The sequence below is a fragment of the Dermacentor silvarum genome, chromosome 6 (assembly GCF_013339745.2).
Source record: "Dermacentor silvarum isolate Dsil-2018 chromosome 6, BIME_Dsil_1.4, whole genome shotgun sequence".
Lineage (NCBI taxonomy): Eukaryota > Metazoa > Arthropoda > Arachnida > Ixodida > Ixodidae > Dermacentor > Dermacentor silvarum.
Genome location: NC_051159.1, coordinates 28,041,807 through 28,053,936, shown reverse-complemented (window position 1 = coordinate 28,053,936; position 12,130 = coordinate 28,041,807). Strand labels below are relative to the sequence as shown.

The following is a 12,130-nucleotide window of genomic DNA, read 5'->3' as shown; positions in this document are numbered from 1 at the left end:
CGTCAGTGCAATTCGTTCGGAGGAACACCAATGAAACACACGACAAGCTTCGCTTACCCCTATTTCCTCGACAGAGGAGGGGCTACTGATTTTTTTTCTTGTATGCGTGTGACTAAGGTGCGCCCATGCATCGAAATGTCTATTCGGCACTAGTTGTGCATACTACACAGATTGTTATGAGTCACCGGCAAGACGTGTGATAATGTGATAAAGACGAAGACGCCGGCCGACGAAACGGAGAAGGGACCCGCAGGCAAGAAGCACGTGAAGCGCGAGAGAAAAAAGAAATGAAGAAAAAGGAGACGCAGGCGGAGATGAGCTGGCATTGCTGACGTGGTCGAGAAGCAAGACAGTGGCATCTCCAGCTGTGCTCTGGAGACGGGAGGCAGCAGCTTCGTGGACCACGGACCGGAGAGGGGACGTTCGCGAGTTGGCCAGCAGCTCCTGAGCCTCGACTGCGTCGCCGTGGCTGTGTTCCGCGGCCCCGGTCCAGCCCCACGCTGCCGTAACCGGCTGCTGTCCCGTGCCACGAAGGCAATCGCCAAGGCCACGTCAGCGGCACAACGGCCGACTGGCCCAGACCGCGTCCTGGCCCACGCGGGTCTCTGCGGAAGACCATAACCTCATCGCTCTCGACGGAGGTCGACGCCCACGCTGCGTCGGAACCACGCAGGCCAACGTCCTTTGCCACGCTGGGCCGGAGTCCGACACGACTGACGACAGTGAGAACGTTCGTTTGTTCGTGACTTTGCATTGGTTAGTCGAGCGGAGGAACAATATGTAGTTGAGAGCTTGTTTGTGTATAGCTAGTTTTTGGAGTGTCTCGTGTGTGTATAGTGTTTATAGTGTGTCAGGGTAGTTTGCTGTTTGTTTTTCTTCATTACAATTTTTCTGTTTGAGATAAATGTTCTTTAATATATTTGCATTGTGTCTCTGTCCATTTCTGGAGCGCCGAAATTCGTGACACAGATCTAGAGATATACATCGTTCTTCCCGACAGACATGGCACATCCAATAAAGCTCCCCTCAGCGGTTTTTGAGTCCTGAAATCGCTGTCATTTGGTGTCTGCTATTGTCTGCTTTACAAGCCGACGAAACTTCTAAGTGAACACATAAGGCAGCACAGTCACGACTATTGCAGCAACAGTTCTGTACACATAATGGCAGCAATAGCCGTTCCAATTAGTTTAAGCGAAGTTCTGCACTTTGAGAAGCTTTTTTCCAGCAACCCAACCCTCACCTCGTGAATTTTAAATTCTAAAGTAACAAATGCCAGATGAGATGTAAATTACAAGGAATGAAAGACTTGGGAACATGTTCGTTCACCAGTATAGGTCACAGCATAGAATCGAAAGCGAGAAGACATCCAAATTGGCACATTTTGGAGGACAGGATGACACAACAGGCTGAAAGGTGTGGGGATTGAGGGAGGCGCCAGTGCCATTGCGCGGGCTCTGCCATCCCTCGCTATCGTTCCCCGCTGGCCTCCTTCCTCGCCCGCGCCGCCTAACCGGTTCCCGCGGTGGCGCTGCGCACGCGGCGGTTCGGGTGAGGGCGGGACGCTGACGTCACTACGCGGCCGGTTGTCGGCTGCTAGCGGCGGAGCGTGCCTCGGGACTTCTCTCCGGGACCAGCGCACGGTACGTTCATGCTTTCCTCTCGTCCGCCGACACCTTTGTGACTAGGACTGGAGCTCGCGCACGGTGCCTTTGCCCGTGCGGGGAGCGCATACTTTGTGCTGATCCTTTCCCGACGCTAAGCCGACGAGCGGTGCCATTAGTGCTCGCGCGAGGTCGTACCTCGCCGAGCCGCACTTGCCGAAAGCCTAAGCCGAAGGATATTGCCCATGCTCTCGCGAGTTGACCCATTGGTTATCGCCAGAGCAAGTAGCATAGCCGCCGGGACTTTTCCTAGCGGCGTGTCCCAGCTTGAGCCTGTGCTCTCGCCGCGACGTGCTATATGCGCCTGTTATTGTATTTTCGCCCTTTGGCTCCCCACCGCGCGGGCGTTTGTGCAGTGCTGGTGCCGACGGTTTCAGTAAACGGTTTCCGTCAACTCAGGGCTTTACTGTGTTTTTGCGTGCGTCGCTCGGTAGCCCCTTGCGGCCTCTGAGCTCGCGCGCGAGCGGTGCTGGAGGCGACGGCTGACGCGGCCCTGTGGCTCGCTAAGCTCGAACCCGCGGTGGTTGGTCTCCTGTGAGACACCAAGAACCCACAAAGGGCAAGGAGAATGTACAAATCAAGCGGATATATTGAAATCGAGAATTTTTACGGCTTTAGCAAGCTTACATTTTGTGATGTGTTTCGTCACCGATCTCGGGAGCGTGAGGGTGTTATGAGAGATGGAGAGGGAAGACGCATGGCAACACAGCAAGCAGATTTTAATCTCACACAAAACCCAAAACCCTCAAACTAAGAACTCAAACTACACTAAACAAATAAATGCTGGAAAATGTACAACCTAATAAATTCATAACCATAAACTTAAGCACACTAAGACACGCTGCAGGAAAAATACTAACACATGTACAACCTAACCCTTAATAATCACTAAACATGTCCTTAATTCAGACCATCCTTAATAATCACTAAACGTGTCCTTAATTCAGACCACACTGATCCTGGGCGTTTCCTACGCAAACGTCTGGCAACTCTGGCCTACTACAAGAATAGGATCGTCCTTACGGAGTTCGTGCTCGTTGCTCGTCTTCTCCCGGCGGGGATCTCGTTGGACCTCTCTTAATGTCGTTGCCTTCGCCGACTGTCGTATAGTCGTTGCTGCCTTGCAGTCGGTCCTTCAACTCGCTCGTCTCGGGAGCCTGGGTAACCCGGTCGCTGTTGCTGACGTGGCAGGGAGGCGCGACGGCTTGGCCTAGCGACGTGCTCGGCCGCCGCTTCCGTCTAGCTCCTTTCCCGAGTGCCGACGTGGCGTTCCGGGGATCATCAAACGTGCCGGTCTGCCGTGGAAGAGGGGTCCTCTCTGGGGTGCCCGGTCCTGCCGTGAGAGGCTGCAGCCAGTCCAGGAGCCTCACTCGAACTTGCCGAGGTTGACGGCCACACCATGGACGGCCAACGTCACGGACTCGGCCAGACCCCCAAGTCTCCCGTCGCCAGAGCGGAGCTGGCGATGCGACCTTCCTGGCCCGGAGCCACGTCGATAATGCTCGCTCAGTGCCGTTTCTCCCTCGACCATACCTCGGGTCACGTGCCTCGCGCGCTCGCGCCGTTCAGAACGCTCTGTTTACTTCGTCCTTTTCTTCTTTTATGTCGCCGCCGGCGTCTTACTCATGACACATTTGCGTTCCTTAAGGGGGGACGCGGCTTTCGGTACCAACTTTCTTGTTTCTTGGTGGATGTCAATGAAAATTGGTACATAGAATAAGAATGGCTCTATGATGCTTTCATAAAAATTTCAAAGCGGTACCATGAAAACTTTTTGCTAGACAAATTATTTCTTTCTTGAACCTCGTGGAGGGACGGGAGGATTTACGAAATCGAGTGAAAAGTTTGTTAAATACTGTATGCACAGCCAAATGTATGCAGAAGGAGATAGCGTTCTCGAAATAATTTTTTTTCAACACTAAAGTTTGTAGTTTATGTTTTCTCCAGTCCCACTGCAGTGAGCACGCTTGCACTGCAAACAAGGAACTCTACTACGAATTCTTAAAACACTAGGATAAAAAAAGAAGAGCGCTATCACCTAAAGTACAGTTCAGTCAGTCTGACAAAACAAGCGCAATCAAAATGTGTAAAGTAGTTACCAAGATATCTGCTCCACGAGCTGAGCAACATGCCAAAAAAACTGTACTGAGAAAACAAGGTTCAAAGTTGTCAAAATTTAATAGGCACCAGGGTTATAGTCCTTTGTGTCCTTTGCGATGCGGCATCGCTTGACCATCTGACCTGATGGTCTGATGAGCTTTTGCAGCTTTCTTTTTCCGCATGGTATGTTTTTCGGCTGGGTTCCTGAACAGTTTCGCCAATACGCGTGGACGATGTTCCATCCGTGCTTGAGGTGCTTAGCTGCACGTCCGCGTCGTGTTGCATGCCATCGTCATTGTCACTGCTGAAGTCGCCGGAGCAAACTTTGTTTTAGAGATCGGTGGCTTCGACTTACGAGCACTAAATTGATGCGCAGTCTTGCGTTTCTTCTTGAACGATCGCCGGCCCATGATAACAGACCAGAGCCGTTCTCCAAGCTAAGAAGGGCTGAGCTTGACAACGTTTTTCGTTTCTCTAACAAGCGAGCGCCGGTCCGTTATCATGAGTGAGATACGATCTCCAAACCACGCTGCGACGACTTGAAAAGACGCGAAATCGGCTCCTCAGCGCTGTCAGCGCGGCGAGCAGACGACCTTTCCGCCGGTTGCTAAGGGCAACCGCCCGGGAGACCAATGCGGAGCCGCGTACAGTCACGTGGCGCGCGCTACCGATCAGAAACTGCCGCGAGACCTTGAAACTTTTGCTTGCTGTGCGCTTGCTCTTGCCTGGTGCAGCTGGCCGAGGCGCCAGATTTGAAGACGGAGAATCGCGCTATCCATAGAGACCAAGATGGCGGCGCTAGGTTACGCGGTTGCGGATATATCGCGGCTTGAAAAATGCCGTTTTTTCACTATTTTTGAGAAACTACTCGCCACCTTAGCTTCGATAAACATTTTTTACATCATTTCCGCGCGATTTTCCGTGACGAAATTTTGAAATAAAATAGAAAAGAAGTCATACAAACTGAAAATGTGATTTTCAAAAAATCGTTTTTTTGGCCAAATTTCGCGATGCGAAAGCCGCGTCCCCCCTTAAATTCGGCCTGAGTCGGCAGCTTCTTCCAAGAGGGGCAAAATTTTGGTGGGAAGTTTTGACCTGCCCATTCAGCGTGAATCGTTGCGACTGCAGGGCATTTGAGTTATCGCCTATTAATTGCGCACAGTACACTTCCAATGGCACTGTGCCCATCCGCTGTGAAACAGATCGGTGAAGATGCTAATCACAATAGGGTTGGCGGTGATGGCTGTGAATGCGGTGTGCAACGACCGTGGAGGAGATTTATTAGCTGGTACCAGAAAAGAAACTTAGTGCACACCAGCATTTTCACGTGAGATGGGCGGGCAAGTACTGCAGGGAAGCTGCTGCGGTGGGCAGCTACTGTTCTCAATCGTGTGCGCCTCATACCTGCTGTCTCTGTGTTTGTTTCTTTCTACGTCCTCGTTCAGTTGCGCTTACACATTCTATCATGCCTTCTCTTGTTTACATGGGACCTAGTGGCTGGAAAAAGTATCGTACGATCGCAGTTTGGCTATCTACTGAAAGTTGGTGCCGAAATATGGCGTTTTCCGGGAACGTATGAACCAGTAAAAAATAAGCATAAATGTATTGGGTAATTTTCTGCGTTACTGATAGCGAACGTTGGCACCTAGAAATCGTACAAAACGGGATCGTGTCAACGAGGTTCTACTGTACTCGGTATTCACACACCCCTAGCACTAATCCATCCGTTTACATGTCAACCCAGCAGGAAGAACCCTCTTTTGGAGGCATGTTGCGAAGCACCCACCGTGGCTACTGACGAGGGCCCTGCGACGCAGGTTTTCCTCTTCCATCACGGCACACTGGTATTCAGTCCTGAATGTCCCGCAGGAACTGCCAAAACAGAAGACAGTTACCAAGAGATTGTTCAGCGCATGTGTCCACCATACCTTGGGCTTGATCACCAGCTCTCCAAGCACCGTGAAGAGACGGGCAAATCCCACTGGCGTGCAAACTGAATCGTGGCAAAGAGATTGCAAAAACAAGACAAAAAGTGAGCTAGGAGTGAAACAAGAAAAACACAGAGAAAGAGACACCTGTGATAGCATGAAGACTCATGTTGTGCAAATCTTGTTCCAATTTTCTACAATCTTCAGCAAATGTTACTCAATGTAATTTAACACTTTGGGATTACTTAAGATAAGGTACTATTACAGCTCCTCAAATAAAGTTCAGAAAGACGGTGAAGCTAGGAAAGATGGAAAAAATAAGCAGTGTAACTGAAGCACAAGTATCAATATTGCAGACAGAGTACCGTTTATTCAATGCCTTTGAGACGTATCTCGTGATGTTCCTTTTTCTGAGTGCTAAGCCGAAGATTGGTGCCTAGTGCTCCCGCATGATCATGCTGCGCCGAGCCACAAATTTCGGAGGCCCAAGCTGATGGAGATTGCACGAGCTCTCTCAAGTGGGCCCATTGGTTATCGCAAGAGCAAGCAGCATAGCTGCAGGGACTTTTCCTAGCGGTGTGTTGCGTGGAGCTATCCTCCCACAGCTACACTCTAGCGGCACCCTCTTTCTGTATTTTTTACCCTTGGCGCAGGAGCCCTGTGATTCCCGCAACGACCCGAACAGGGTGTTTGTTCAGTGTTGGGTCCCCAGTCCTTCTGAGATGGGATATTGATTGCAATGTTTATAGGCCAAGAGCACCAATGTTTTGACTGAAGTACCCTAATCAACCACTTTCTCGAGTGCCTTGGTTAATGATACAAAAACTTGGAGGACGCTTAAGCTTTGCCTTTAAGAGTAGAACGCGACAGCGTTATCGGGACCCGTTCGCATTGCATCGTTCGTATACGGCAAGTAGGCTTCATTCACTGCAACACTGAACGTGGGAAAGCCAGCTTACAAAGACCAAGCTTACACCAATCCCCTTAAAGTCGGATTCACTTTTACACTGAAATGCATTGCTGGAAAGACATTTTTCTAGGGGCAATATAAGTGGTCTTATATTAAAATGTGAAGGCCCTAGCACCTTTTTTTATGATTTTATTAATTGTTTGCTATTGCCCAGACGCACGCCGGTCTGGTAGACATGTTTGAGGCTCCTCGTAGAAGAATTAGGTTTTCTTGTGCATTCAAAATACAATCCGACGCCAATTGGTAAACAATCCGACAGCGAATCTGACGCTGAATGGTAAAGTCGTACTTTACCATTTTTCTGACGGATTTCACTGTGAGAAATTAAATTTTTGTTCACCAAAACCTTGCACCACGTGGAGGGCCGGCGCGGTTGATGTGGTTGGATGATTTTCTCCGCCACCCACGATCACACAGGTTGCCGACGCCAGATTTTCTGCGACACGGGGCCCTAAACGCTATCGCGTTAAAAAATAAGTTGGTCACTTAGAATTAGACAAATTGTTTGCTGTAATTGTATATAACCACTCAATAAACTAAAGAAGTGAGGTGCGAATGGCAAAGGCATTTCCTTACTATTTACTATACTAGCTCTGCTTTCTAGCCACAGTGATGCGACAAGTGCCAAGACCCCTATTAAAAATTCATACCTCCTTCATACGCCGGTGCATTGGGTGCGCAAGGTATTCGAGGGCACGCTTCGAATAGCCATAGACGTTAACAGTCTATCTGCTAACAGTCGGTTGCACCCCCCCCCCATGTCGACATTTTCAAGTACTCCCAGAATGATTTTACAATTTTGTTTACAGACATACAAATGACCACGTGAACATCAAGGTATCACTTTTGCAAGCATTTCCTTGTTGCTAATTTTGGCTTCAAAATTTCTTTAAAATTTAATTAAATTGTCGGGTCTTACGTCCCACAAGCACCATCTAATTATGAGGCACGCCGTAGTGGGGAACACCAGATTAATTTCAACCACCTGGGGTTCTTTAACGTGCACCTAAATCTAAGTACGCGGGTGTTTTCTGCATTGCGCTGCCAACGAAATGCGGCTGCGCTGCCGAGATTTGATCCTGCGAACTCGTGCTTAGCAGCGCAATGCCAAATCCACTAAGCAAGCACGGCGGTTGTCAAAAATTCTTCAGATAATGCTTGATTGTAAGAAATTACATTTCTTTCACATTTTGCGAGGTTGACGTTTCCCAGCGCCTTGAACGAGCGACACATGGACGAGCGGCACTGCGTCCTCGTATTTTTCAATGTTAAATTGCCGCTTGCACTCTGCATTGCTCTGTGGTATCAACAAAATACCCAGTGTCACTTCGGCTGAGCACTACATTAAAAGTACTTGAAGATATTTTTTGCGCTAGTGCTCCTTGATTTTAAAGCCATGACTCATCGTAGGTCTACGCAATGCCAGAGCGGCTGATGCCGAGGAGAACGATGGAGAGTCTAGTGTTGCTAGTTGCGGAAGACGGCATTCACTGGCTAGCTTAATGAGACTAGGACCACTAGGGCACCCAACAACCACGTCAGCATAAGGAGCTGCTCTGCGGTTAATGAAATCGCGTATGTATAGGGTTTCCCTACTACTTTCTTAACGATGTTTTGCGCGATGAACTTCTAACTGGATTAGATTAGGTTGGGTCTTTTTTTTTTTCGCCAATGTGGTCTGACAAAGCGGTGGACGTGGGAACGGGACACAACAGCAATTTCCAGAAGATTTTCCTGTCAACCGTACAACCGGAAGAAATTGTCCAAATCCTGGAGTCTCCCGGGTAATCCGGGAGACTCAGCAGGTATGTGTCTAGCATGTGGGTGAACATATTTGCCCGCTATCCGATCGCGGTGAGTCGGACTTCCTTGATTTGTCGCGGGCACATAGGCGTAGTAATTCAGCTAGCGTGCATTAGTGTATGAAAGGAGCAACAAATGCCCTTTTGATTGTTTGCACTACTGTGTTGTCATTCCTTTGTCCCGGAGCAGGAGGTTTCTTGGCACTGAACTCCAGACCCAGCTGAGAGAGGTGGACAGCAGCAACTCGAAAGGAAACACTCGGCGCCATCTAGCGTTGCCGCCGCAAGTTTTGGCGTGTGCCTTCGAAATGCATGGTGCCGGTGTGTGGGAATGCTGAGAAATACGTCATGCAGCAACCGGGCTCCTCTCTCGCGCTTCTTTTTGGATACACTGTGTCATCTAGTGGTACTGCCGAGAAGTCCACGTGCTACCTCTGAGACGAGAAGCACGGTGCACCAGTGCCTGTGAACACTGAAAATTGTTCCCTTGCTTGCCGCACACGCAGTGGCACATACTGAGTGATCTGAGATGGCGAGTGGTTTATTGAAGAATGGCACATACGCAGTGCATTGATGGGTTAAGTGGCGAAAGCATTGGCGCGAAAGATGTTAATTGAAAAGCGGCCCACACCCAGTGCATTTGTGGTGCAGCCTGCCAATGCAATGGGTTGTTGTCCTTGAGGAATCCTTGCTATGTGGATTCGACTCCACTCAGCATCAGAGAAATTTAAGAGATTTTTTTCGCCACTGTAGTGCAGCATATTGCCAGTGGCACATACCTAAATACCACAGACCGAGTGGCACATACCCAGTACTCCAAGTCGGCGTTGAAGCGCTTCCTTGAATATGGTACCTACCCAGTCCCCCCATCTATAGTGACCCATGTCGGCATGATAAGAGGTTCGTTGAATGGTGGCACACATGTACACATTGCCACCTACTTGGTGACCCAAGTTGGTCCGCTGGTTGGTTTCAAACCCTGTTACCTCAACAGCAGCCCAATGTGCTAACCATTCAACCATGAACCCAGGTAGGCAGGAAAACACGTACATACACACATAGATACATTGCCCCGGGAAAAGTGCGTGAAGTATCCTAAGAATGCAAACGCATAAAAAATTTGTAACAGCAACCACAGAGACTGTGTTGCGATTTGAACAATCAAATGCGACAAACATGCAAATGCAGCATTAACTTCTGCTGCTTGGTTTGGCTTGTCCTGTGGCTTGGGTACAGCTGGAAGCATCTCTTGCTGCTTATGTTTTGAGGAGATGCTGGCAGCATATCAAAACAGAGACAATGCATTTTCTGCTTATCTTGGTGGCCTAATTAGCACACATGATAGAAATGATGGAAAGTAGCGCAAAAAGTGAGGAAAAAGGAGATGGCAGAGCAGAACACTCTCAACTGAATCTTTATTGGAAAAGCAGGCACATGAGAGATTCAGTTGAGAGTGTAGCTCTTTTCTTTTGCGCTCTTTTTTCCCTCACACTTTGCGCTACTTTCCATCACATCATCACAAACACCAACTAGCCTAGCAAAACATCTTGCTCGACTTTAAGTACTCCACGGTCAGGCAGGCAGAGCATGATATATAAAACAACACAAAGTAAAGCATCAGAAATATTGGTCGTCATTCTACATTGCGTCTATGGGGTGAGGGATGATCCAAATAATTAAGCACAATCAAATTGTTGGTCGGCAACACAGACTTTGTAAAGCAGGTAGTCAATATGGAGTCAGCATTTGTTTTTACTGCTGGCAGTAAGTTCAGAAAGATGCATGTCACCATGCAGACAAATAGCAGTGGTATGAAACAAGAAAAAAAGACCCGACGGATGTTATGTTCATAAAATGGCGTGCCAGAATAGTTTGTAAAATTCTTTTCAGTTGCAGTCATTTTTATGTCGGGCAGACAGGTCACTGCCTCAACCGGAGATTAATAGAGCATAATCGGTTGTTGACTGGTGGATAGTAATCTGATGCTTTGCTGCACTGTCATATATGCAAATGTACTCCCAATTTCAAGAACAGTGAAGTTTATTGAAACAGAAGGAATGAAGAAGCATGTCTTATAGTCAAGGCATGCCATATCAGTATTGAGGTAGCCCACGTGTAAGCCAGCCTTCTTCGTGGGTGCACACGACTGCATCTATGATTGACGAGCCATCATTACTTACCTCAGAGCATCTGCAATTAGTTCTTTTTTCATGTCTGTGTTCTGCACCTTCTAGCCTTAAGTGACCTTCTAGTTGGCAGTCTGCATTTGTGGCGCCCACTTCTGTCTGGTTTTCAATACTTGCCTTTACAAACTAAGAATTTTACAAACTTGTTTTGCACATTTTAACGCAGTTTGTGCAGTTTCTTGCAATTTCAGCTTCAATTTCTATAGTCTATGCACAATGTACAAAGTGATTCATAAGGATATGATACATTTTGGTCAAGTATATTATAAATGTACTTAAAGTGGGAAGACTACTAGGTGGTGCCGCCCTGTTTAGCTGGCTGCCTACCGTGCACTGTTTTCAACTGCGCCTGGCCCGGTCCAGGGCCTTGCTCGCACCTGGATTTACTCTCCATCTTTTCACGAAGACTTCCGAGACACGTGGACACCATTCGCATCCCGGTCCGACACCAGGCTGGCCCTCCAAACATCCAAAGCGCCGCGGCGCCGCGCTAACTCTAAGACACCGCGCCTGGACCTCTGGAATGCAGCGTCTCACCAAGCCCCTGCAGCCGGCACCCATCGATGGCCAGCCCGCCTCCTCTTCTCCCGCCACCAGCACCGCCGTGCCTACTCTCTCAACTCTCACGCTACTAGCGATGTCAACGTTCCAGGCCAGCAGCCCTGTCTCAACCGGCTGCGTTCCTCAGCTCCACGCATGACAACGTGCATATTCCGGCCACATTCAACGTTGTGAGCGACGCTGAGAGCTCAGGGGCAACAGCCGCGTCGTAGCCAGCGTTCGTCGCCGCAATGTCTACCACGACCAAGCTCCATGCCGTAAGCGACACCAAGAGCTTTGGACCTCCAGCTGTGTCGCATCCAAGTGCGTTTGCCATTGCCGCCACCGCTGCCGTCGCGTCTATTCCAACCACATTGCCGCCAGATGCAAAGAGCTACAGCCCGACATCTACATCGAGCCGGCCACACTTCTTGCAGCCGCTTCCATCGAATCTATGACTTCTCCCGTGCTGGCCAATGTAAACTCTATGCCCGCCAATGATACTCCCACTTTTCCGAGCTGTGTTCCTCTCACCCCTACCTCTTCTCCTTCCGCATCTCAGGCTGATGACTCATCAGCGGAGATGAATTTCACGGCCATAAAACGCCAACCCTGGAAAGCTCCTGGAGCACCGTCGGTACCAGCCATAAGCCTGCCTCCACCGCCCGACCCCGCACAGAGCTCATCTCTGTTGGAATCCAACTTCTTCCCCATACCCTCACTCCCAAGCTGCCTCTACAGTGAAAGCTCGTTAATTCGGCCCCCGTTAATTCGGAAATTCGGATAATTCGGCCTGCTAATTCCCTCCCTTCAAAATGTACATATGTCTATGGCAGCGAACTCTCGTTAAATCGGCACGAAATTACGCGTGCACCGCTTAATTCGGACTGGAGACAGGCCAATACCGGCGCTGAAGTGAGTTTTTGGAGTTTTGGAGCGCAGA

The 12,130-nt window shown here is 49.2% G+C and overlaps 1 protein-coding gene across 1 annotated transcript in view; it reads right to left on the bottom strand.

Annotated features, from left to right (window-relative positions):
• The window catches only part of LOC119455347 (protein LMBR1L-like), a 98,797-nt gene that overhangs the window by 44,628 nt on the left and 42,039 nt on the right, over positions 1 to 12,130 (bottom strand). Inside the window, 3 exon segments of the mRNA XM_037716730.2 lie at positions 5,548 to 5,611; positions 5,613 to 5,633; positions 5,690 to 5,754. Of these exon segments, the coding sequence (XP_037572658.1) occupies positions 5,548 to 5,611; positions 5,613 to 5,633; positions 5,690 to 5,754 (150 nt within the window).